The following is a 26,110-nucleotide window of genomic DNA, read 5'->3' as shown; positions in this document are numbered from 1 at the left end:
TTTTCTATACATGCATGCATTTGTGGCTGCGTCTGAGAGGAATATAAGCAGTGTGGGAACAGGGCTAGTCTTTTTATGGTTAACATATCATGGACTTGAATTGTAGACTATATATGGCGTTCTATCATCGCATCGTTTGTACGGAAAGAGATTCTCTTAGGGGCATCTGCAAGGGTGCTTCATGAAGGTGATGGCCAGACGGGAGGTAACATTCTCGGAACGACAAAAGCAAAGACAAACAGCGTCGTAAGGGATCGCGCGAAAATAAGGGAAATCAAAAACTCATACTGCCATAGATTCATGAGTCAAGACTTGTGTCAAGAGAGACGTCCAGACATATACGGTATACCGCGAAACCGTTAAGGGCCCCTAGTAGTCGAGAAGCTTGGTCTCGATACGACAACCGACCCTGTCGAGCCGGTCGACGTATTCCTCCCCCAAAGTTGCCGGGGTCACGATGCCGCAACGGGAGACCTTTTTCACCTTCTCTTCATCAGTCAAGATCACCATAGCCGCCTCAGCCAGCAGCAATCCTGTAAGGGGGTACAGGCCCCCTTGGAAGGTTAGCTTTCCAAGCGCACGCTTGGGTTTCGCGGTGTCTTGATCAGCCGTAGCCACTGCGCGGAACTCGACCCTGTCACTCGGATCCCTCTTGGGCCCCTCACCGGGGGGATAGACGAATCTCTGAACAAGCCAGCGAACTTGTGGTATGACAAGGAGTGCCAGTCCTATGACCAACGCAATGTGGATGAAGAAGGCCACGAAGACATTTCTAGCACGGAGAAACTGCTGGAAATAGAATCGGGGGCCGTAGAATTCGCGCATCAGCGTGCTGCTGCGGTGCACGATCGCGACGTCGGCCACCGCAGACGGTGATGTGGTAAGAGTTCCCAGATCAGACACGGAACGGACACCAAGGATGGTCTCAAATATAATCTCAACTATGCTTGGTTTTGGAATGTCCGTTGGGGGAGAAGAGGCAGCGAGAGCGAAGGGGTCTGTCGCTTTGATAAGGTCTTGGAGACCGACGGTTTCAAAGGTTGTAAGGATCGTAGAGAGGGTTCCACCGCTGGGTCCGGAGCTCCTGCGAGAATATTTAGCAACATGGGATGTAAATAATGGGTAACTGGTCATACTTGATCTCATGGATCGAGGAGATGACTTCCTTCGTGCCGACAGACAGCTTCTCGCGAATCAGCTTGACTAGCGACCAGGCCAGCAGGTCTGGCGGTGCGCTCTCAATGCCAACTGAAGGAATTATCTGGTCTCTGGTAAGTGGGAAAATCCCAATATGTCTTTGTCTGTATATAGATAGGACTGACAATTGCACCGTTGGATTTGGCTGCCTCGTGATACTGTTCAATTATCCGTTTGACCCATGGTGTTTCTCCGGTGCTTCTGACATCAGCTACGTAATACGTTGCAAAGGAGTTTGTATGTTCTTACGCATCAATGTAATGAGTGCCATTGTTAGCGCAAGCTTCGACAACTGGGGTCGAGTACAGATGGTACGGGCCGATGCAATTGATGATCAGGCGAGTCTTCCGGGTCAAGGAGTCCAATTCCTGCTTGTTGAGCTGGACAATCAAGATTTCTATATCTTATCAGTCTTTGCCTTGTAATCACATGTTAGAAAAGACGCAGGGGGCTGTTTACCAGGCTGGATCCGATCAGGGTTCGCATCTTTGAGATCCTTGGCCACCTGCTCGAGCTTCTCAGCGGAACGACCAGCAATAGCCCATTTCAGGTCCGTTGGAAGATGCTGGACAATGTGTTCTGCACATAGTTTCCCTGTGTAACCAGTGGGCCCCAGGAGGACAAAGTTGAACTCTCTATCTGAAGCCATTTGTTTAGGGTAAACAATAGTAGGCACCTCCACTGAGAGCAGACAGGAATGTCGATCAAGGTTTCAAGGTCGCAGAAACAAGATGAACAGCAAAACTTCTCAGGAATATCGGAAACAAACGCGTTTAATTCTCAATGAACAAGAGAACGGTGTTATCAGAGCACAATGCCGTTCTTTTGCTCCTGGTGGTTGTTGCGAACGCGGCGGAAGTTGCCTCCTCTGTAGATCCACCGGGAAGCCCGGTTCCCCACAACCTACACCACAGCACTCCCGGACCACCACCTAGGTTCAGTATGAGCCTACTAAGGGATATCCATGGTACTGGTGGAAATTCATAGCGCAGCGGCGTGTGTATGACAAGCATTTCTAATTTTCTCTATGCATAAAGGTAAAAAATATGTTCAAAGGCTGTATCTCGATGTGATGATGTTACACCGTAGAAGCTGGCGGTCTGATGTTGTGGTACCTAATGCCTGTGTTCCCGTGACGCTGCATGTCTTATTCCGTACTTAAATACTCCTTCCAGCATCTACCTATTCACGTGATTTGACGCCTGGAACTGTCATCACGTGGTTGGACACCCGCCAAGAATTCATGCCCTAAGCGAGCCCACAATCACACCCTCACATCTGAGCGCACCGTTCTCGAACCAACCGCACTCCAAACCTCCCTCGACCTCGACAATCAGACGCGAGACAAGATGACGAAGCGCACCAAGAGTATGTTTTAGACCTCTCGAACAAGAGACTGTTTGATGATGAAGAGACTAATTTGATTCTACAGAGGTCGGTGTCACCGGTAAATACGGTACCAGGTACGCTCGGCACACTCTCCACTGCGAATACTTCATCTTCAGACCGACGACGATATTTTCGACGATGAGATAATTTTGAATGGATTGTTGACACGTTGGTTTGCTTACAGATATGGTGCCTCCCTGCGTAAGCAGGTGAAGAAGATGGAAATCACCCAGCACGCCCGCTACATCTGCACCTTCTGCGGCAAGAACACCGTCAAGCGGAAGTCTGTCGGAATCTGGGAGTGCAAGGGTTGCCACAAGACCGTTGCCGGTGGTGCTTGGACTGTCTCGTAAGTCGACAATTGGGACCGAAATTCGGCGCAACGAACCGAACGGACAAAAAAATCACCGAGGGTATACAAGATACTGATCAATGGGGATGTTACAACAGGACTCCGGCCGCCGCTGCCACCCGCTCTACGATCCGCCGTCTGAGAGAAATCGCGGAGGTTTAAATGTCATGATGGGTTTCTTTTTTTTCTTTGCATGTCTAAAAAAAGCAAAAGAAAAATGATCGGTTCTGGGAATAGCATGGGAGCTCGGTCTTGTTACGGATACCGCTCACTCGATGTCGATAGCTCGGGCTGCCTCATCGATACGAAGCTTACCAATAGACACAAATTCAAATGCTGATCTCAGACTACGACTGAGGACGTCCCAGTACCTGCGACTCCTGCGGAAGAGACCCAGTGCATGCATTTATCTGGACCCTGGAACTGCCTTCTTCTACAGGGCGTCTGCATCGATTAGCGATGAACAGAGATGATAATTTCAATTTTTATATGTTGCTTTCATTGTAAGAGTGCTCAAGCTGCTGCTGACCGGAGACGTGCTTTGCGGAACAGAATGTCCTTTCACGGCTTCAAGCACGCCCGGTGCTGCATTGTTCTCCGACACTGTGGTAGGAAAAAGGACCAAGGATAAGAATTATGATCGTAGCTACTTGGAAGGTTTCCATGCATATGTGCCAGGTAGGTAGCTGGGGCAGGGTCTTGATCTACTAGGTCGATTAGTCTTGGTGAGTCTGATACTTCGCTTCGACGCTCAGGTGACTGCTACACTACGCTAAGAAGCCTCACAAGACCCCAGCACCAATGCCCGGGCAGCTAGGCATGGAACCTTGCATCTCGACGCGCCAGCATGCAAGTATCATCGTGTATTCTCGGCGTCGAGAGAGCCTGTTGGAAGAGAGCGTCGAGTGGCCCGCCGCTCGCCTATGGCCGGTCACGTTACCGCCCAAGCTGTTTCGCGTTAGCTCAGCCGGCCGGTCCACCTTCAAAAGGCCGCCGCGTGCTCCCCACACTGTTCTCTACTACACTCCTCGCCGTGCCTCATGAGCTTCCAAGTTGCTCTTCATGCCTCCCTACAGCCTACCTGCAGAGTATCTGGGCACGTATCCCTCGGCCAATGTCAGACACTTGTATTGTGTGCTTAGGAGACCTTGGCGAAGGCGCCAGCGACCCTCTTGCCGTCGCCGCCGGGTCCTCGCCAAGACCTGAAGACGGCGGCATTCAGGGAACATCAGACAGCGATATCAAGGCCGATTCTAAAGCCAAAGCTGCTGTCAGCAGTGATGAATCGACTCAAATTGCCCATCTACTTCCCTGCGGACATAATCTCCATAACAACTGTCTGAAACCTTGGGTCGAAAGGGCCAACAGCTGTCCCATTTGCCGCCAAAGTTTCAATGTTGTTGAACTGAGCGACACCCCCGGAGGTAAGTATATCTTTTGCACCTGTAGTCAACATAATTTGGGATATATTGCTAACTTCATCCCTTGCAGGTCCGATCGTGTCGTCTTACACGGTTGAAGACCGAGTCCAAGTCGCAGATGTCGATCCGTCGATGATAATAGACCAGTTCGATGATGATACCGACTCACAGCCCTGTCCGATATGTGGAGACTCTGACAATGAAGAAGTGCTTCTCTTGTGTGATGGCTGTGACGTTGCCTCCCATACTTACTGTGTTGGGCTCGACGCTATACCCTCGGGACCCTGGTACTGTGATCAGTGTGAGGCACAACGAGCTCTGGGATCGGTAGGCGACTCGCCAACGAGGCTGTCGCGCGACCGCTCTCAGCGTCGCACAAGAGCTCAGCAGCGGAGGCTTCGGAATAGGAACCAAGCCAATTCCCTCCACTGGGCGCGGGTATGGCAGTCTGTCTGGGATCGTCTCAACTTTGATCTGGACTTTCCCTTCGACGATGATCGTGCTGCAGATCACATTAACCGGCAACGGCAGCGGGAAGCATCCAATCAACGAGACTTCCGAGCATGGCAACGCCGGTTTCAGGTTGCAGAACGACAAGGTGCAGCAAACAGGTTTAGAGACACCGCTGCTCTTCTCGACATCGACGCACCGAGACCTTCTCGACCAAGGGTTCCAAGGGCCCCGACCCCCGAGCCTGAGTCTTTGGAGGAGATTAGAGCATGGAATGCTTTTGAAAGAGCCCGCGAACTTGAAAACGACCCGAGCGCGGCACGGAAGAGAAAGGAGCCTACTCTGTCTCCTTCTCCTGAGCCCGCGGAGCCCGAGCGGAAGTTGAAACGTCCGCGAACAAGGAGGACTTCGCAGCTAGCAGCGATGGCTTTGCAAAATGGCGAGTCTTCGAGAGCGGCAAGGGAACAGGTGTCCGCAAGGCTCAACGCCGAAAGCTCCGGGCCAAGTTTCCTGCAGTCACTATTGAAAGAAGTTGAAGAAGCTTCCAATCCGAACCGCAACGGCTCCTATGGTCAATCTCTTCCGACATCAAATGCTCCAGCCGACCACAACACACCCGGTCCATCATCCCCGTCCATATCACCTTCGCCTTCTAATCGCTCTTCGCCCCAATTGTCCTCAACTCCCCCACCTCCGCACCTCAGGGGTCGACCTATATCCCCCGTCCCGCTCGCATCTCAATCGGACCCGGTCTCTCCCTCCTCACCCGATTTCTCACCATCTGTTTCGTCGACCCGGAACTCTGACGATGCCGCCCGAGCCGGTCATTCACGTCCCAATGCAGTAAACAGGTCATCTCGACAGGGGACTTCAAGGTCCAATGAAGCCTCACCTACGCGCTCAGGCCCTTCATTGGCTGTCAAGTCGGAAGTCCAGAAATTGGTTGGTGCTTCGTTGAAGCCTTTCTACCGCAGCGGAGTCGTTTCAAAAGAAGAATATACGGACATCAACCGGACCATATCTCGAATGCTCTACGAGCGAGTAGGGAACGTTGAGTCACTGGATGCAGATGCAAAGGCGAAATGGGAGGACGTCGCCAGTGACGAAGTGAAAAAGGCCGTCGAGGCCTTGAAGCAAAAGAAGGAGGCGGCAACCAGTTCTAATCATACTTAGCGGTAATACGTGTAACGGCATGGCATATATGACGGCGTTTATTGTGCTCTGGCGCCTGTTTGATTTCCGTCGCCTTACCTGGGTTTTCGGTAGGGCCGGCAACATATGATTAGGTTTCGTTACGGAGTTTTCTACAGAGGATTTTATGGCGGATATATCGGATACCCTCCTGGGACTTGTATATACAATCGTGTGTGTGTGGTATTTTGATGTTCTTCTGTCTGTTATAGAATATTTCTACTGTCGACAATAATGTTCAACATTTAGACCATCATTGATCGCCTCCCGAGCGGTCTTGGTCACTTTCAACTCTGGGGCATTCACCGTTCTCTCTCAATAGGTCTCTTCGTATCGTAGCATCGTAAAGCATTGGAAACTAGAGTATGTCGTCGTAACTTCGTCATACCTCCGTTTCATTGATAAAGAGAGTTAAGACAAGCCATAAACGCTGCTGTAAAAAAGGTACATATTCTCCGATGACCCACGATCTGCGATATGCAGGTAGCTAGTTAGACCTGCTATTCACAGTTTCCCGGAGTGAAGAGCTCTGCATGTCAAAGATCTACGTCGAGAACGCTGTAAATGGAAGAAGATGGGCCATCATTCATACATAGATTCCCCTCTTCCTCCGTCCGGAGCTACACTTTCCTTTTCTCTTCTCCACCATACTTGATTACCTACGTATATAGTTTCCTTCCGTGGTATTGACATATCGCTGGCATCCGATGAGGAAAATGCTCTGTGCATGTACACATATATTTCTACGAGGCTTACAGTAGGACAGACGATGGAGCAAATTCTATGGAGAGGTCGTCTATAATATCAGAAAATAGTCGGATCATCGAAAGATCTACAAGGAGGTTCATACAAAGGTATCTATCTACATCCTCAATCATACTTCTACCAACTTTTCTTATACTGGAAGTTCTTTCCGAGAAATGTTCCGGCGGCTTATACTCTAATCCCAGCTGAAGAGACGGAACACGCAGGTACTACAACTCGATGAGCTTATTGTTTAGTATCCCAATTCCCCGTCTTTGTGACATCAATGTCTTTAAGTCCTGGATTGAAGACCCACCTTCCATTTTTATGTATTCGAAATTCGGGGCACAGGGGTATATCGCAGCAACATGCCGAAAATCTACACATTCACTGAATCGAAGTGATTTGGACCCGACAGTTAATGACAAACGTCTTTATATCTGATAATTCACCGGCCGATTTTCATCACCAGGAGTTTTTACCGCAGTGCTAGTGTATTTTTAAAGGTACATACTTCGCTCTGAGATGTGCCTTCCACAAGGTCACCTACAAACCTTTCGGCCCAGTTTCGACGCACAATAGTATGTACCGTCCGCTCTTCTTATCAATTACAAGGAATTCCAAAATAAAAAATGTAACTGCCAACGGAGCCCCAAAAATGATATTCATATGCCACCGCACCAGCCGGTAAGGGCCTTGCAAACTCCCCAGAGTCTTTTGCGAGCTGACTCCGTTTCCAGGGATCTATCCTGCGCGTGAGCCCATCCCAGGTGCGCAGTGGAACCGCAACGCGCCAACGGGTCGCGATGAGCGGGACTGGGCGAATTTCCAGTTTTACGGAAGATATAGTCAATGGATGAGGTTTACAGAATACCCCAGATGACGAGACCCGAACGCTCAAGAACCTCATGTACTCCTTTTAGTAGATTGTATATTTTATCGAGCTAAGATTGAGAATTCGGATTCGAGTCACATCATCTGACTTACAGAACTAGCAGTCAGCTACATCTTCGCTTGATACTTTCATGGCTAAAGGCGATATCCGGCAACAGCAAATACTTTGAAGCCCAACTAGATGGATCAAACACCGCGGGAAACAGTATTACCCCATCTACATAGGCTTTTATACGCCGTGCGGGGAAGGTCACATCCCGCTAGGCGACTGGGTACGTGGCTGCGAATACGCGCAACCGTCCGCAACGTCACCATCCGAGTTTCACGTTCGGTAATGCGGCTCATGGTTCTACCGACTGTCAGCTTAATATATACAGGAAGACGAATGGAAAACTGTTTAAGAATTGTCTAACTTTCTCCATTATCCTCCCTCCGTTTTTATTTTGAAACAACATCCGAACAGACCATCAACGACTTGCGCAGCAAGTTGTCCAAAGTCAAAATCCTGATAAGCGCTCAGAGAGATCGATCCAACAAGATTTCCGTCCTCGAGAAGAGGCTGTGCACTGCTTCTGTTGAGGACTATGAATTCTAATGTTAGGTAGAGTTCCACATCAAGATTCTCTGAACTTGCTGGGTATCCCCTGAAAGCTGGTTGATCTCCGTGGACTATACAACCCCATACACTTACAGCAGAAGAATATTCGTGATGAGATAAGGAGTTGGACAATGCGATTAGCACACCTTTCCAACCCCACGCTATCCCCATATACAGCAGCCCAATTCCGTTCCCTCAGCCGGCCCGTCATCGTCGCCATGTTTCCTACGACATGCCAGTGACGCCCTTTTCCGGCGGAAACTCATTTGATCAGATTGAGCATTGGTACAATACGGTTCCCCTGAAGCATTCATAATTCCTAGAATTCATCTGCGGAATTACCAGAGATGAAGCTAGACATTGATGACCCTTTAACGTCCTAAACCTGTACAGTCCACGTGTTTCCTGTGGCACGACGGAACATCTGGAAAACAAAATAACTATATAACCTGGGTCAAAGATAATATCACAGCTTCAGAAATCAGGGGAAGCAAGCTTCAATTTGTTTTTCTCGGTCTTCAAAACAAGCCCTTCGTCCTCAGGCAAGTCACCCAGCTGAAGGGTCACGCCGAGGGGCTGAACGACGACAAAGCCAACTTCAGGGGGCCGTTATTTAATAAGGCCCTACCTCTGTCTGCGTATTATATTATTTCTACTCTTTGCACTATCATCCATATAGCTCTTTCAGATTGCATATCTCCAAAGACATACGGCGATGGGACAGACTGTCCTAGTTCCAAAAGGAATGCGAATTGGATTTAACCCTCATGAAGGCCTGTCTCCAAGACTGCGATACTCTCCCTGAAGTTTTAAACAATGACACTGATATCATCATTACGACTCAATGAATACTATCCTGACTAAAAGTTACGATAGTTCCCAGGCATGGTGGTTTTCGACGAGACATCCTTCTACAGAGACCGGGGAACCCATCACGGCTCATGAGACATTGCCGACTAAAAAGTCGAAGGATATCCTCAGGGCATGCAAAGCTGCCTTGGATGCAATACCATTTAACGACAGATGCTTCAGGTACAGAAGTCAGAGGAGTTCTGCTTCAGGTGCCATTTCTAGACCCAACCCCTCCGCCACGCCGGCACACAGCCCCAACCCCGCTACCCACGCCTCAATGATCCCCGGGCGCACCGATGTACGCGTTGCACCCGGCGAGCCTTTCGCCTGTTCTGGGGTGCTCGAGAGAGCTACCGGGATGCAATACTGGATGATGATGATGAGGGCCTTGCCGTCCAAAAAGATTTGTGTATGACTACTGTGTAGTTCGAGCCTAACATACAGGACTTTTGAATTTTCATGTCACTGGCAGATGGATAGAACATCTCACCAAAGTCATTGTAACCCTGGCACGTCTGGCAAACAATGTTGTGTGAAAAGCAGGGCGACCAGTTCCTTGTGTTCACAGATCTTCCAGAGAACAACAGGGTTTGGAAGAAGCTGTGACGAAATATTGTGCAGCAAAGAACATGTACATGATTCAACGCGACTGTCATTTATCGCCGTGAAAGCAAACACAGAAAACTGATTGTCAAGGTCATGCCATATCCAGAGCACGATGTTTGCTGTCGAAGTAATTCAATATTTACTTATCTATTTATCTATTTATCTATTTTTTAATCAAAGGAGTTTCTAATATAATACGGGTTCGAGGTTCCAGTTTATCTGGATGTCCTAGGTACTATACCATAAGTTCATCTATTCGAAACCCCACAAAGAATCGGATCGGATACATTTTGGAAACAGAACCCATATTACGCACGGTCCGTCAATACGACTTAATATATATCCTTGAGATCGGACTATCAGAATCAAAGTATCTACTAACAGACAGGCTCAACCTCCGGGCTGTTTGCACAACATAGATCAACGCTAAAGTTCATCCTGCTGCTTGCTGATGGCAACCCCGTTGTACTGTGCATGTACATGAAGAGAAATTTCAGCGGATCCTCAGCGAAAATCGAGAATATCGAGGGGTACAAAGGATACCAAGGATTGACCTTCCGTGGGGGATAAAAAAAGGTGGACTGATGAGTCTTCTTTTCTACATTCAGTGGAGAAAAAATAAATTCATTTCTCATGTGTATCTAGGTAGGTGCCTATCAGTCAATCAATATGAACTGGTAAAAAGAGAAAAGGTAACACAGAAGCCACTCAACGCCGCCACGCTATGCAAATGCAGATGTAGATGCAAGAAAAAGCCAGGGAAAAAAATACAACAGTCAACGCTGCGAAATATCACACACTTTTATGTATATAGGGCATGCAATGGTGGTCGTGTACTGTCGTACTGTCGTATCCCATGGTCTAAAATCCATCACATCCAACATAGCAATGCAAATTAGACAATAATATTAGCGATCATATTCCCCTCGAAGAATTCGACCAGATCTATCTGGTCAGATAGATGGATGGATCAGAACTTCGGAGAGAACTTGCTCATCGCACGGATCTTCTTCCCGTAGATGAAGAACAGAATCGGGATGGGAATCATCGCCGCCGTGATGAACCCCAGCAGACTCGCAGCCCAGTTGACGCCCAGCTTGTGGAACATCTGGACCGCGAACAGCGGGAACCCACCGCCCACACCGCTCCGCATGAGCGTGTTCGCCGCGATGGCCGAGTTCGCCAACATCAGGTACACGTCGATGATGTAGTTGAGCCCCTGCATGAAGATGACCAGGATGCCCGCCCCGATGGGCACGCCCGCGATGACCTGCGCGATCCAGTGCACGCTCGGGTACGAGGTCCATCCGAACCAGAAGAGGCCCATGGGGAGGAGGACCGAGGCGATCATCATGGGCGGCAGACGCTCCTCGGGGACGACGCGGCCGTGCTTCTTCAGTTTCCGCGCGAAGCGGGTCTTGGTGAGGTAGATGATCAGTCCCGCGCCGAGGATGACACCGATGAGGATGCCCAGGAAGGGTAGGGCCGCGACGCCGGCGTGTCTCCAGCCTCGGACTTCCATGAAGGAGACCGGGTAGGCTTCGAAGAAGAGGTAGAGGATGCCGTAGATGAGGGCGAGGTAGATGGTGATGAAGAGGAGGATGGGTTCCAGGAAGAGCATCTGGAAGGGACGGAGGAGGTATTTCGTTCCGATGTCTCCCCAGCTCGGCCGGTGCTCGTCCAGGAATGAGTGGAGAGCCCAGTTTTTGGTCTCGAGGCGGAGACGGGCTGCACGTCTCTGGAGCAGGACGGGGGCATAGGTCTCTGGGATTATCAGAAAGGCGACTGTGCCGAAGAATGCGGATGCGATCAAGGTGATCCATGACGTCCAACGCCAGCCCAGGTGTGAACTGGTGATGAAACCACCCCTATATATCACACTGGTTAGTTACACTGTCTTTCCCCTTCTCTTCCAATGGATATACTCACACTATGGGGCCAAGAGTAGGACCGCCAAAAGTGGCCGCAGAGAAACAAGCAATGGCTACTCCACGGTCAACAGGATCCCAGAAGTCTGCGAGAGCACCGCCCACGACGGCCAAGGGTGCACAGCCAAACACGCCCACAAAGAACCGGCACACCATGATGGTCTGGAGGTTCTGCGCCACTGCAACAGGAATCTGGAAGATCGCAAAGACTGCATAACCGAAAAACAACGGCGGCATCCGGCCGTATAGTTCGGAGAGCGGACCCCATACCAACGGACCAACAGCAAAGCCCTAAGACAGGTCAGCCAAACCGCTCAGCAGGCGTATGAGGTTCAGTCTGCAATAGGACTTACAAAAACGACAAGACTGGTACCGAGCGTAGTCACTTCTGTCGAAACATCAAATTCCTCCGCGGTCGCCAGGGTCGCGGTACTGAACACACTACTCGCGAACGTGATCCACACGGTCAAGGTCGACAGGGTCATGGTGATCAGCCACTTCTTCCATTTTGGCCAATTCTGAGGATTCTCGGGGTCGTCCGGTCCATCCCACTCGACCAAATTAGGATCCTTCTCTGGTTGTTTGTCCGTACTGGCTGGGACGCCTGCCGCTTTCTTCTCTACATCCCTCTCCTCGTCGTCCGCTTCTCTGACCTCACCGGGTGAGACGCTCGGTGTACTACTCTCCATGGAGAGTAGCTCGTCGGTCCTCTCCTCGGTGAGTGTATAACCAGACGGCTCCCGCGGGATGCGGCCATGTTCAAAGCTCGACCGAGTGGGTGTCGTCGCAGTGGAATCGAAAAACGTTGCGGGGATTGTCGTATTCTTATTATAAGGGTCCATGTCTCGTTGCGCCCCTGCCGCAAATGGGCTATGGGACCTCGGGGGGCTGCAAGACAAAAGTGATCTTCCGTCCGGATGGATCCGCTAGGGTCTTCCCCGGATTCAGGAATGATAGCAGGTCTCTATTTTATAGATGATGCAAAGGTGGGAACGGCCCCGTCTGGGAGGATACTACCTGGCTGTGCCCGTGTGAAACAAGACTCCAGGAGGAAATCAGCGGTCCTCGAGGGCCGTCCGGACGATATATGATAAGGCAATCGGATTTTAGCTAGTAAGACCCATTTATCTCCATGAGACCATAACAGAAAAAAAACTAATCGGCTATCCACTTCGGTCACAGGGGTCTATAAAATTCTGCTAACACTGCCGCCCAACACCCTGCTAACACCGAGAGCTAGTGGGGAAATCAGATATTATGGCAGAAACATGAAACCCATATACAAGACATGACAACAGCCAGACAAAAAAAGATCCAGAAATCTCAAAGGAGGGGGGGAGGAAATTTAGGCACAGGAGCCCTCCATGATTGATAAGCCCACGCCCGCGAAGACGCGAGATACGGTAATGATCACGCAGTTGGTTGTAGAAACAACCGACTAAGCTATCCGAACGGCTCCATCGCGAAGTGATTCATGGTTCGCAGGTCGCATCTGATGGGCCCGAAAGGCCGAGCCGTGGTTCAGAACCGGTGCTATCATTGGGTCGAGAGCTTTAAGCCTGGATATCGTTATTCATAGCGCCTATAAGATCCGAGGGTCCGGAGGCCGGACGAGATACGCAAGCAAGCCGGGCCGCAAAGCTTGCGAGATTCTTTGTTTCCGTTGGACCATCTGCACGCCATCGGGGCCCACAATCCAAAGTACGATCAGCACATCTCGCCGGCCATGGCTGCAAGCACAGCCTGCGGCCCCCTTCGGCGTAGAGCCCTAATCTGGCATGACAGGGGTATCCTGCGATAAGGACGAAACAGCGAGAACAATGAAACAGTGGGAACAATGTCAGCGGCCAGGCCGACAATAGCTGATGGCATGGGGGTGGTCGCGTCTCTGATCTCAAGGGGGCTTTACCAATCGACGTAAAAGTCACCCCCTGTTCCACGCGCTTCCATGCGGAAATCGACGGTAAAAAAAAAAAAAAGAAGACTCCGCATGCGGCTGAGAGAGAGCTAGGGCCAGACAGAGGAATGAACAGAACCAACAGGTCGAGAAGATCTAGAAGCGCAGCTTGACGTCTTCTTGTCGGGGTGGAGATAGCGCGAGGCCGAAGCCGAGCGGGACCAGCGGGTTGCCGGCGCCGCCTCTTTGCGTCGGCAGTTGTCGCTTGCGGACCTCCGACTCTCCGACTTGAGCTGAGTCGACGAGCTGGACGACATGAGAGATCCTGTCAACTCTGTCTGGATCGGATCGAGTCGATCTCAGAAAGATAGACGACGTCATGAATCATAACGCTAGGTTCGGGGCATGGAAGCCCTGGCTGGCTCCAGAAACGGAAAAGCTCTAAGCCCTAAGGTCGGATCCGGTCTCTTCGACAAGACCACAGGTACGGGTATCTAGATATTTGGCCTTAGGGTCTACATGGTCTCTACCATGTCTAAGCGCCGGAGAAACGGCAACTGCATTCTAACAATTCTATACAAGGCTCCTGGCCAATGAGCCTATGGAAACTACCCCGCAACTAATGCAACGAGGAGGCAGCGATCTGCTGGAGCTGTGTGTAGATTGTCAAGGTCACCATTGTGTATGCGCAGCCCGGCAGCAGGGTGCCGCCTTCACGTCCAGCAGTAGTCGTAGTAATACCCGCAGCCATCAGCAGAGTTACTATTAACGGCAATAAGGCCGACCCCGACCCTGGTGAAATAGTTAGGAATGTTGCCACTGCCATTAATAGCAATCTTTGAAGCTGTGCAAGAGCAGGGATCAGGGAGAAGACGTCTGACACGAGCTCTGAAGTCTGACCACGAGGGAACGTCCTGGCCGTGGTTGTATGTTTTGTTGGTGAAAAAGGCGTCCAAACAGTCAAAGCAGCTAAATAAAGGTCATTGAAACCGATGGGTCAGATATGGGGGGAAAAATACCCTGTAGTGCATAAATGGCACTAAGTCCTTGCGGAGCGCCTTAGGAAAACCATTGAATTTGAAGCTATTCATGAATCCTATTTCCTAGCAGCAGTAGTAGTCAAAAGGGCTCATCTTTCATATAGGCAGATTAAATAATCTAGAATAGGCAGATCGAATGATCTAGAGTAGGCAGATCAAATGGTATAGGATAGGCATTGTGGAGACGAAGCAGTAGGCAAGGAGGAATTACTGCATTTGGATCACTTCTAGGGCTAAGAGACATTATTGCCCTAGTAAAAATCATGTGACTTTGTGGACCAATCATATTGTGAAATCGTAGCCAATCAGAGGGCCGATCGCTTTCGACTCAGAATCCTGTATATTTGCGGAGCGAAGCGGAGCAAATAATGCCTACGAATCGTAATTTAGATAGAGACTAAGATATGGCACTAATCGTCAGCCCCGATATACCCTAGTCCATAAACAAGTAATATATACCCTTTCAGTTAATCACCCACGGGACATAGTATGGATCAGCACGTGGAAGCACGCCGGGTTTTCCATCCAGGAAGCCCTGCCCATCAGGCCTGCACATACAAGCCTGTACGCCTGAGACGGCGGAAGAGTTGAACTCGAGGCAGCTGAGAAAGCCATTCGCAGCAGTGCCGCAGTTCCAGAATCGCGATCAGCCTAGGTCCCAGGAGCAAGCAGAGCACAAGTAGAAGTGGTGGAATAGTCATCTTGTAGTGCTTTCCTCCCGAGTACTGGCATTTAATGATAGGGCTGTTTTGGAACTGGATATGTGCAAAGGACGTGATATCATGGTATCATGGGAAGATAGAGGCACAATATATCCATTCTGGCTAGTGAAGGAAGCTCTACTTCACACAATGCATGCTAGTTCGGGGATTTCACACGGTGGTCATATAGAGAAATGACAGAAGTCGTGTGCCCGTGTCGAGAGATCAGGTTCTCGACCACGCTATGCAAGTAATCTTAGGGCAGCACAACTTAATCTGCAATCAGATAAGATGCTTATATAGAAAGAAGCATGTCAAGAGTCTAAGAAGACTAGGATAGAAACACAAATGCGATCTTCTGATCAACGGGCGTTTCGGACTCGACCGCGCAACACGCTAGACGCGTCCCGTCTCGCTCTCCCCACTGGGCGGTAAGCGCCGCGCTGCGTCTGCCGCCCGCAACTATTATTGCTTGTGCTCAACCTCTTCGTCGTCTCAGGTCTGAACGTAGCGACAGACTCGCATCTCTCCGCCCTCGAAAGACTCCATCCTCTCCTCCGGACGGCGTCAATTTGTTGCGCGTCTCCCCCTCTGTCTCCCGTCTGTCGACAGTCTCATGATTTGCTGATCCGATCAACGCCCGCTCCCCCGCCCTTCTCCCACGATGCCTGCGCGCACCCGACAAGCTCCCTCCTCCGCAACGGAGGTCGTGGAGCCCGAGGAGGAGCAGAGTGGTCTTCGCAAACTGAGATTTAATGAGCCGCTATCGTGGCGCCTTGGGAAGTCGGCCATTCCCGTTGCGGATCTGCTCCAGCGTCTGCAGACGCTGGCGCAGGAGCTCCGAAAGCTCGAACAGGAAGAGACGGACAAGGATTCTTTGAAAAAGGTCTCCCAGGAATTGGCAAGTGGTCATCTGCTTGCGCACAAAGATAAAGGTGTCAGAGCTTGGACGGCATGCTGTGTCGTGGATGTGTTGCGGCTTTGCGCGCCGGACGCGCCGTTTACCGGCAATCAGCTCAAGGTTCGAGGAGCTCTTCTGCCCCATTATTCGCGACGATACTGACTGTGGACAGGATATATTTACTTCTATCGTCACATCGATAATACCTGCGCTTGCTGATCCATCCAATGCCTACAATGCGCAGCATATCTACGTCCTTAACTCGCTCGCAGAAGTCAAGAGTATCGTTCTCCTCACGGATCTCGATTCACCAGACACGCTTATGCTGCCACTTTTTACTTCTTGCTTCGACATCGTCTCGGGATCCTCAAAGGCCTCGACTGGCGAGGAGGTGGCCAAGAACGTAGAATTCGACATGACCCGCTTGTTGGTGACCGTGATAGACGAGTCTCCCACCCTTGCTCCGGAAATCGTCGACATCATTGTCGCGCAATTTCTCCGTGTTGATCCCCGCGTTTTAGATCAGCCCGGCAAGAGAGGCAAGAAGAATGAACCCGTGATTGACGCCAAGCAGGACACGCTTCTGTTGAAGGACTATCCACCTGCGTATAATATGGCCAAGGCTATCTGTCATGCCTGTCCCGAGAAGATGACCAGTCACATCAGCCAGTATTTCAACAACGTTATTATAGACGCATCTGCCCCTTCGGCAACGAATGGTTCCTCGAAACACTCCGGGAATCGGAGGGTTAGTTTGGACGACTCCGACGAGGAAGGAGAGGATATCAAAGAGCTGAGCAAAGCGCACCGCTTGATTCGCGAGCTCTGGCGGGCATGCCCGGATGTCCTCCAAAATGTAATCCCCCAGCTGGAAGCGGAGCTCTCTGCAGAGTCTGTCTCTCTGCGTCTCCTGGCAACTCAGACCATTGGTGACCTTGTTGCTGGAATAGGAGTCGCTGGTCCTCCCCCGCCTCCTCCAATGGATCCTGCAGCGTATCCGCCGGTGACATTGACTGGCTATCCCCAGACTGTACCGCAACCTAATGTCCTTCTCACACCATTGTCGCCAAAGCCATTCTCCCAAGCGCATTCTGCAGCGTACGAGAGCTTCTTGAGCCGTCGCCAGGACAAATCGGCCTCTGTTCGAGCTGCCTGGGCTACGGCTATAGGCAGGATCATCTTGACTTCCGCTGGTGGCTCCGGGCTGAGTGAAGCCGAAGAGCGGGGTCTAGTCAAGAGCTTAGTAAATATGCTTCGCGATGCAGATGAGAAGGTCCGGATTGCAGCGGTCGACATTGTGGGTGTATTTGGCTTTTCTGACATTGTCAACAAACTGGCTATGACTGGTGGCGTCTCGACGCCGGACTCGGTTCTTTCGATCCTTGCGGAACGTGTCAAGGATCGCAAGCAGCCGGTTAGGGAGCATGCTATGAAAATTCTGGCTCGAATGTGGGCGGTGGCAGCCGGGGAGATCGAAGAAAACAATGAGCAGGTCGTGGCTCTTCTTAAGGATGCTCCTTCAAAGATCCTTGATGCCTATTATACAAACGACCCTGATATCCATGCCCTGATCGATCGTGTTCTCTTTGAGCAACTCCTTCCGCTAAACTACCCCCCAATCAAAACCAAATCCTCCAAAGGAAGTTCTAACCAATCTCAGAAGCCGAAGAGCATGGAAAATTCTGCAAATGAGACATCTGAAGAGGACGCTCACAAGATACGCGTTCGGCGTATCCTGACCCTCAGCAAAGGGCTAGACGAGAAAGCAAAGAAGGTTTTCTTCGCGATCCAGGCACGACAGCTGTCCATGAGAACTGCTGTGACGATTTATTTGCAGGCGTGTGAAGAATTTAACGTAAGTATTTCGGGCGCTTCAGAACAGAAGAAATGCTGACGTGGGATCCAGGGTGGTGTCATGGATAAAGATGAGGATCGAATCAAGACTCAACTTACCAGGGTTGTCGATGGTTTGGCAAAGGTGCTTCCAGATGCACCTCGAGTATCTGCAGACCTGTGGAAGTTCGCCAAAGCCCATGACAGACGAAACTACCAACTCATTCGGTTCGCTATGGCGGCCGTCAGCGATTATCGCACGGTCACGAAGGCCATCAAAGAGCTTGCGAAGAGAATGCAAAGTGGAAACAGCACGACATTGCTAGATACCCTAACCCCGCTCCTATACAGATGTAGCTCTCTGGTTTATAATAGGAGCCACATCCCGGGGATTATAGAGCTCTCACGGACCGATGAGAAGGGTTTGGCGAATACCGCGCATGAGCTCTTGAAGGAAATTTCTTCTCGTAACCCGGAGGTTCTCGAAGCGCATGTTCAAGAGATGTGCTCAGACTTGGAAGCACAAGCACCAGATTCCAAGTCTACCAATGACGCCGGCGCTGAGGAGATCCTCAAGGCCTGTTCGGGCTTTGCTAAGAGACTCCCTTCGAAGCTACCGAAAGAACGAAAGTTCCTGCTTGCTCTGACAAACTACGCTCTGTACAGCACGTCCCCTCGGGCTGCTAAGCATGCGGTGTCAATCATCATGGCTGCCGCAGAGAAGAAGGAAATGTATGCCAAGGATCTCATACAGAAATGCGTCAAGAACTTGACGTACGGGTCTGATCACTTTCTCACGAGACTAGCAACCATTTCCCAGCTGAATCTGCTTGCACCGAGAGAAGCGGATGAGGAGAGTGATGCTATCGTTTCGATTGCCATAAACCAAATCCTCCTAACTAACCGCTATCCAGAGGAATCCTCCGGGTATACATGGTCAGATGAAGTGGATGAAGAGCATGTTGCCAAAGAATGGGCTCTCAAGATCATCGTCAACCGCCTCCGTGCCAAGGACGGCTCAGACAACGAGGATGACTTTCGCGCTCATGCGGACCGTGTTTACGGTATTCTGAACCAGCTCGTTGCTAATGAGGGAGAGATGTCGAAGAACAAAGATACTCCAGCGACTCAGAAACCTCGACTCCGCCTTCTCGCAGCCAAGCTACTTCTCAAGCTTTGCGGGTCCCAGAGCCTTTGCGAGCAGATATTCACACCTCAGGACTTCAACGTGCTGGCCTTGGTAGCCCAGGACCCATTGCTGCCTGTTAGGAATGGTTTCATAGCCCAGTTGAAGAAGAAGCTGGCTCAGAAGACTAGTCTCAGTGCACGCTGGTATACCATCCCATGTTTGCTTGCATTTGAGCCCAGCGTAGAGCTGAGGGACAGCACTCTCACCTGGCTGCGATCACGTGCGAACTTCTTCTCTCGACAGGCCCAGATCAATGGCAAGAGGAGCGAGCAACAGACAGTGATGGAGTCGATATTCTCCCGCCTCCTGTCCCTTCTCGCTTATCACCCTGATTATCCCTCTTCCGATCTGGATGAGTCTACCAGAGTCGCGGATCTGGCAGATTTTGCGCGATACATTCTGTTCTACCTCTCCGCCGTGGCGAATGAAAACAACCTCTCGCTGATCTTCCACATCGCGCAGCGTGTCAAGCAAGCAAGAGATGGCATCACCAAGTCTGATGAGGTCAACACGCGCCTGCACACCCTTTCTGATCTTGCTCAAGCTACCATTCGCCGTTTTGCCGACGTCTACTCGCAGCAGCATAAATTTGGCGGTGCGGGTGGCAGCACCAACATCCTCCAGACATATCCTGGCAAGATGAGGCTGCCAAGCACCATCTTTGCTCCAATGACTAACCACCAGGAAGCGCAGGAGGTTGCGGAGAAGAACTTCCTCCCGGACGACATCGATGACCTTATCGACCGGATTGTTCGAGTCTGGATGAAACCCAAGAGCACGTCTCACGCAGCGAATAACGCGAAGAAACGGAAGAGCGAGGCTGAGATGAACGGTAACACAAACTCTACCAAGAAGGTCAAGAAGGACAAGGACCAGAAAGCCCTCCCGATCCGGAAATCTACTTCCTCCGCAGCCGGCAACGCCAAGGTGCTCAAGAAGAACAATAAGAAGAAGGACGAAGATGACTGGGGGTCTGATGACGGTGAAGCTGGTGGAGAGAAAGTGTCAACCGCTACTAGAAGACGAAGCAGCAGGGGCGCTGGCAAGAAGGAAGTTAGCTACGTCGATCCGGACAGTGATGAAGACCTCGAGATGAACGAGTGGGTCCAGGGCGATGATGAAGCAGAAGAGGAAGAAGAAGAGCAAGAAAATGAGGAAGATGAAGAGAATGAGGGCGGCGAAGATGGTGAGGAGACAGGGGCTGGAAAGCAGAAATCTGGCGGTGGAGAGAACGGCGAGGAGGAAATGGAAGACGTCGCTGAGGCTGAGGCTGAAGCTGAGGCCGAGACATCGTCACCGCCGGCCAAAGAGGAGAAGCGGTCGACCAGACGAGCCGGGACGAAAGCTAAAGAACAACCCGACTCGAGAGAAAAATCCAATTCCGAGGATAATAAGGCAAGCAAGAAGACGGAGGCAGTGCCGACGAGACGGTCTACAAGAAGAGGGTAGTCTTCAGAGTCCGTAGCTCATCCGCTTCTCGGGTCCTCTACTGCCATTCTTCCCTGCTCTCCTGGAAGCCTATTTCTCGATTCACGTTCTCAGTTTACTACTTAGTTCCGATCTGTCGACGATTTCAAATACCCATCTTCCGGTGTCCAGTTAATTAGTCCGTTTATCTGGTGCGATTTGTGCTTTTCCTCCTTTGTATGACGTCCAGGATACGCCTTGCGTTGCATTTGTTTTTTGCTTCGTTTATATTATTTTTTTTCGACGCTAGCTTTATGTACGTCTGTTTTTCCTTTTTTTCCCTTCGTCTTCTCGTCCCTGTTCTACGTTAGGTGTACGTACTGTATGCATCCAACGTTTTCTACCCACCTACCCATCCCTTGCAGATGGAATGCGATTTGACTTGAGCTGGAGAACCCATTAACCTGGCATGTTGCCCAGAAAATTCCATTCATTCAGCTGAGGCTGAACCTTTTTTTCCCTCTGTCAGGTCTATACTATTTTTTTATCTTCCTTGCCTTTTCTTTTTGCTTTGCTTGTTATGCCTATAGCTATAGTTATGTAGTTATGGTACTGGTCGATGAACATAGTGGAATCTTAATCAATCATTTGCTTTTTTTAATATACTTACCTACTTAAGGTAGTAAGTACGTTCTCTTAAAAAAATGCGCCTACCTCCCACATCAACGAAGCCCTTGCCTCTCCTTTACCACCTTCTCCACCTCTCCAAAAAGCCAAGGTCTCGGTTTCCGCACCAAGTCGGACAGGAATAGATAGTGTATGCAAAACTACACCGCAGACAGACAGAACGCCCCTATATCCTACCTAGCCTAGCCTATATACTTTATATTCCGCCATGCTTATTAGTTATGACAGCACCTACGATAAGCAATGAATAAAGACGTGAGCAAGCAGATAAGTAATTGATGTGGACATAGCATAGCACAGCAGGCATGATATACATCTATTGAGACAGTTCAGATACACGCAATACAATCCTGAGGTATCGCATAGCATAAAGAAGCACGAAGATGCCGCACAGCTTTCAGAGAGTAGAATAAGAAAAGAAACAACCCCGTGACAAGCAATAATAATAATGATGATGATATGATACCTAGGTTCATATGATGATGGTGGAAATTGGAAAAACCGGGAAGTGGTGATAGGCCTTTCCCTTCTCTCCTTCAGAAAGGAGGAAAAATACAGAAGTGGAAAGGCAGATTGACATGTGATGAAAGTGTTCATACACCTATGCCAAAGAGTCGTATGATTTGGGCTTGAAAAGGGAAAACCCGGGATAGAAAAAATGGCGGGAAATGACAAGCTAGAAAGGTCGTGGGACAAGCGGAACAGCAAACCCAAGCAAATCCTTTACTCTCTACGCCTCCAAGAACGTGGGGAAACACCAACAAAGGGATAAGAGACAAGATTGGGAGGGAGAAAGGAAATGAAGAGAAAAAAAAGACATCCGTCGCTCGTTTTATCCCTAGGAACCATCTTGAGTAAATTCCGCAAAAGATAGCGAAAGGATGCACCTGTCAAGGTTCGACAATTACGATGCATTAGAATTGGCCGCAGTCTTGGCAAGTCTCTCCTCGACACGCTCCTTGTGTTGTCGATTTCTGAGATGGACCTCGAAATTCTCAACCGTCGTTCCGGGCCCTGGCGTATACAGTTTTCCGGGACAGTCGAGGCAGCGGATGCGTGGAAGGTACTGGTACTTCAGCTTCTGACCTGGATGCGTCGCGTTTGCGTTCGCAACCGGCATCATGGTAGCGGTATCAACAGCTGTATAGCGCATCACGCCTTCGAATGAGTCGTTTGGATAGGAACGCTTCAGCTGAGCGAGACCGGAGACGAGCCAGCTGGGAGGAGGAGGCTATTTCACTATAGATCAGTACACAGTCTTTCAAGACATTCTAGCCTGCCTCTTGTGCCAGGTAGGTGGAGGAAGGTGGCACGAGTGGTGGAACATCGATGTCGGTTTGGCAAGTAGAGAATCTTTTGCTTATTCACTTACCCCTGGGACACCGGGTTGAGGGGGATGAGGAGCATCGACAGCACCGATCTGAGGAGCCGGAGTCTGCGACTGGGTAGCTGGATTGAAATTAGTCGGCCGAGCCTGAGGAGTCTGTTGAGGTTGAGACTGCGGCGGTGCCATCGAGCCTTGGGCTGGGGTCTGATTCTGTGGTGTGTTACTTTGCGACGTTTGGGGTGCTGGAGAAGGTCCTGGGAGACCTGGGGTGGATTGAGATTTGCCCAGGGTTTTGATATCCCTGAGGAACTGACGGAACTTCTCGCGGTTGATCTTTAGCTTGACAATGAGCTTGTCGGGCTCATCAATGCTCTCTTCTCGGTAGTCACGTCTTCGGGCAGAAGTGCGCGTCTCGTGGTGGTGTAACGATGGCTCCGGGGTGGCGGAGTGACCGAGATTTGCACGCATGGCGGCTTGAGCCGCGGTGGCTGCTCCTCTCATACCTCTCGTCCGTGCAGTTCCTTGAGCCAGATGGGATCCGATAGCAGGAGAACCTGTGGAAGAGATGTCACTGTCGGACAGGTCTGATTCTTCACCACCATCGCGTTGCCCTGGTACAGAGCGCCTGCTGCGGCCAGAGCCGGATCGTTTGAAGAGATGACTCTCCTCGATCGATGACGCAGAGTTCGGTATAACAGACGAGACTATCATCGTCCGGATGGTGCGTTGTCGATCTTTGAGATCAGGCAGGGCTGGTCCACCACGGCGGTTGACGGAGCGCTTCTGGCGTCGTTGTTCTCTCGATATCGAGACTTCTGTGCGCTCAAGCTCAGCCTCGTTCAGCTCGTACAGATAAGGCGTGAACTCTTTGGCAGCTTGGAATGGTCGGAAAGGGGATGGCAATGGAGAAGGTAGGAATGCGGATTTGAGATCTGGATCGTCAATGGGACGGCCATCAAAGGGATGTGAAAGGATGTAAAGAGATTTGGTGAATAGCTGCGCTTGTTCACGGATGGAATGGGCGATGGCAGTGGTGAATTCGCCCGACAGAGAGAGATCATTCGTCATCTGCGAGGCAAATTCCTCCGGAGAGTTGAGGGGATTGTTGATCTCCCACTCAAATTGATCAACGAGCGTATGCTGGCCAATTGTGATATTCAACTTGATCAGGATACGCATCTCGTCATTCTTGTATGCACTGTATGGGAGATGAGGGTCCAAGGGATCTTCTTCGATGAAGACTTGGGGGTAGTAGTCCTGAAGCTGCTCCTGGATACTCGAGGAGATCTGCTTCACCAGAGGGGCGCACGACTCCAGAGGGAGTCCCAAGTCTTCCACAAACTTCTCTGCGAACAGGTCCGGGGATATTACCCGATCATGCAGGTTCCAGGTGAACGTATCTCGGATCTTGATCTTGTCCCAGTCGATATCTAATCGGATAGGGACAAGATCTTCGATCTGCTCGCTCTGCATCTTCATGTCCTTGCGCGGTATCCGCAGCTCCCTGGTCTTTCTCCCCCCAGGCCGACGGCGGTTGGACGGATACAGCAGCTGCGGATGCTGGTTCTTCAGGTCCGTTCGCGCATTGCCATAGCCTTCGTAGCCAGCACCATAGAGGGCTGCAGGATTCAGCTGATTTTCTCGTCGCAGCGCCAGATAATAGTCCCTTTCCGCCTGTTTCTGTTGGAGGATCTGTTGGCTGGAGTTGCGCCACGCTGCCAGCGCCGAATGCTCAAACTCGCGGTAGACATACTGCTCCAGCAGGATCTTGTCCGCAGGAGTCTCACGGGTGCGGACGGGCTGGTTCTCAGTCGGAGAAGAGGGTTGGATGACGGAGCCCGAACGGGACCGTTTTCTGCTCGAGGTCGCACCGTTGGCAGTGTTGGAAGGCGGCGAGCTGGTTGACGGATTGCCATCCTGACTGGCACCGGGGTCGGCGTCTGCAGAGGGAACAGACACGCCAGAAGCAGCCAGAACGGCCTTTGCGTTCTGCTTCCCCTCTGCGATCACGTCTGGCACGGATCCATTGGGCCCTTGTTCCGCTGGCGCGTTGGAGGTGTCCCCGCTGAGCTCTACGTCCGGCCCCGACGAGCCGGTGCCGTTCTGGACCCCGTCTGATTGAGCATCCGAGACGTCGGGAGAGGGCATGATCGGGATCTGGTTCTTAGAACGATGGAGATGTGTCACTCACAGGGGAAGACGATGGGAGCGGCACTCGATGATGGAGAACAGGTGGCTATGAAAGCATTATTGACCGACAGGACCTGGAAGGGAGAGCGCATCAGGGTCAGTCATACAGGCACTCAATAGACCGCGGCACCGCAGCGACGGAGCCTCGAGCGTCATGGATGGGAAGGGAAATGGGATGGGACAGATCGGGGAGGCATCGCGACGGGCGCATGGGGGGCGGCGCGACGGCAGCAGGCGATGGGGAGGCTAGACGAAAGCGACGACAGAAAGAAGAGAAGAAAGGGACATACCAGAGCCAGCACAAGAGCAAGCCAGCAGCGGCCAGCGGTCAGACAGGAGATGAGGTTCCAGCAGAGAGCGAGCGGATGGGTCGGTCAGGCGTGTCTGGTCCGGTCTGGTTGGGGCTCGATCTCTCCGCGAGCACGCGCAGGGTCTGCCGAGAGCCGGCGAGAGAGGCGAACAGCGAGAGCAGCGACAGACTGGCCCGAAACGGCCCGAAGAACGAGCACACTGAGCAGACAGACGGACGAAGATAGCGGTCGATGAGCAGCGATCGTCAGGATGCGCCCTTGCGTTGCGTCGCCCGTCTTCCGGCGCTGGTTGGTTTGCGGGACTTCTGGGAGAGTAGGAGGAGAAAGTCGCGAGGCGAGGCGAGGAGAAGGACGTCGCTCAGCCCGGCGCTGCCAGGCGGGTACATGCTCCAGGCGCTGGGCCGCACCGCTGGGCGCAACGCCCAACGCTCGCCCCCGCGGAGGGCCCGGGGCGCGCTCTCTGGCCCGATCGGGGCATGCTGAAGCTATACAGAACCTCGGCCTCTTCTCTTCTCCCTTCGTCGAGCCCAGCGTTACTGTCTCGTCCGCGTCTCGCCCCGTATCGTACCGTATCCGTACGCCTCCGCCGCCCTAGCCGCTTCTGGCAGGCACGTGGCCGCACGTGATCATACACACCGCTTCGTCGGCGCGCCGTTCCGAGGCCATATACTTGATACTGATATTCATGCTACAGGTGGATAGAACAGAACAACATACGGTGGCTCCTATCCAGAGGATTTATTTACTATCATCATGGGGTCCTTCATGTCGCTGTCTCGCTCGCACTCTCTCCGCATCCTCTAGGTAACTGGCCAGGCCCACAAGCCGTCCCAAAAGCTTACTTCCATGTACGCAGCCACGTGAGAGCATCATGAGGTTGTTCTTGCGTCAGAGTCCTAGAGACCACCCTGTTACCTGTATCCCTGTCTCGACCTACGATGGCACCTTGGACAACTATGCACTGCCTTGAATCTCAGGCAAGATCCGCCGCCTTAGCTCTAGATC

The 26,110-nt window shown here is 51.3% G+C and overlaps 8 protein-coding genes across 8 annotated transcripts; 4 read left to right on the top strand and 4 right to left on the bottom strand.

The window, feature by feature from the left end:
* Window positions 1-369: 369 nt before the first annotated feature.
* On the bottom strand, window positions 370-1,846 carry VTN00DRAFT_4035 (uncharacterized protein; the record flags this gene model as incomplete). The annotated part of the gene is made up of 5 exons (XM_069430419.1): window positions 370-1,084; window positions 1,137-1,261; window positions 1,323-1,395; window positions 1,447-1,594; window positions 1,657-1,846. The coding sequence occupies 5 exons, from the start codon at window positions 1,844-1,846 to the stop codon at window positions 370-372; spliced, it is 1,251 nt and encodes a 416-aa protein (XP_069289556.1).
* Window positions 1,847-2,546: 700 nt separating this feature from the next.
* On the top strand, window positions 2,547-2,939 carry VTN00DRAFT_4034 (60S ribosomal protein eL43; the record flags this gene model as incomplete). Its single annotated transcript, XM_069430418.1, has 3 exons — window positions 2,547-2,565; window positions 2,630-2,660; window positions 2,771-2,939. 3 exons carry the CDS (start codon window positions 2,547-2,549, stop codon window positions 2,937-2,939), a joined length of 219 nt encoding a protein of 72 aa, XP_069289555.1.
* Window positions 2,940-3,018: 79 nt separating this feature from the next.
* On the top strand, window positions 3,019-3,411 carry VTN00DRAFT_4033 (uncharacterized protein; the record flags this gene model as incomplete). Its single annotated transcript, XM_069430417.1, has 2 exons — window positions 3,019-3,133; window positions 3,176-3,411. The coding sequence occupies 2 exons, from the start codon at window positions 3,019-3,021 to the stop codon at window positions 3,409-3,411; spliced, it is 351 nt and encodes a 116-aa protein (XP_069289554.1).
* A 374-nt stretch (window positions 3,412-3,785) lies between these two features.
* On the top strand, window positions 3,786-5,982 carry VTN00DRAFT_4032 (uncharacterized protein; the record flags this gene model as incomplete). The annotated part of the gene is made up of 2 exons (XM_069430416.1): window positions 3,786-4,362; window positions 4,430-5,982. The coding sequence occupies 2 exons, from the start codon at window positions 3,786-3,788 to the stop codon at window positions 5,980-5,982; spliced, it is 2,130 nt and encodes a 709-aa protein (XP_069289553.1).
* A 4,682-nt stretch (window positions 5,983-10,664) lies between these two features.
* On the bottom strand, window positions 10,665-12,464 carry VTN00DRAFT_4031 (uncharacterized protein; the record flags this gene model as incomplete). Its single annotated transcript, XM_069430415.1, has 3 exons — window positions 10,665-11,562; window positions 11,624-11,913; window positions 11,976-12,464. The coding sequence occupies 3 exons, from the start codon at window positions 12,462-12,464 to the stop codon at window positions 10,665-10,667; spliced, it is 1,677 nt and encodes a 558-aa protein (XP_069289552.1).
* Window positions 12,465-15,924: 3,460 nt separating this feature from the next.
* VTN00DRAFT_4030 (uncharacterized protein) lies at window positions 15,925-20,632 on the top strand (the record flags this gene model as incomplete). The annotated part of the gene is made up of 3 exons (XM_069430414.1): window positions 15,925-16,281; window positions 16,334-18,016; window positions 18,068-20,632. The coding sequence occupies 3 exons, from the start codon at window positions 15,925-15,927 to the stop codon at window positions 20,630-20,632; spliced, it is 4,605 nt and encodes a 1,534-aa protein (XP_069289551.1).
* A 1,549-nt stretch (window positions 20,633-22,181) lies between these two features.
* Window positions 22,182-24,752, bottom strand: VTN00DRAFT_4029 (uncharacterized protein; the record flags this gene model as incomplete). Its single annotated transcript, XM_069430412.1, has 2 exons — window positions 22,182-22,508; window positions 22,650-24,752. The coding sequence occupies 2 exons, from the start codon at window positions 24,750-24,752 to the stop codon at window positions 22,182-22,184; spliced, it is 2,430 nt and encodes an 809-aa protein (XP_069289550.1).
* Window positions 24,753-25,168: 416 nt separating this feature from the next.
* VTN00DRAFT_4028 (uncharacterized protein) lies at window positions 25,169-25,792 on the bottom strand (the record flags this gene model as incomplete). The annotated part of the gene is made up of 2 exons (XM_069430411.1): window positions 25,169-25,696; window positions 25,742-25,792. The coding sequence occupies 2 exons, from the start codon at window positions 25,790-25,792 to the stop codon at window positions 25,169-25,171; spliced, it is 579 nt and encodes a 192-aa protein (XP_069289549.1).
* Window positions 25,793-26,110: the final 318 nt, after the last annotated feature.

This window comes from Thermoascus crustaceus, assembly GCF_041956765.1.
Source record: "Thermoascus crustaceus strain CBS 181.67 unplaced genomic scaffold VTN00scaffold_2, whole genome shotgun sequence".
NCBI classification, from domain to species: Eukaryota; Fungi; Ascomycota; class Eurotiomycetes; order Eurotiales; family Thermoascaceae; genus Thermoascus; species Thermoascus crustaceus.
Note: the sequence above shows the minus strand (reverse complement) of the source record. Positions and strands in the feature narration are given on the sequence as shown.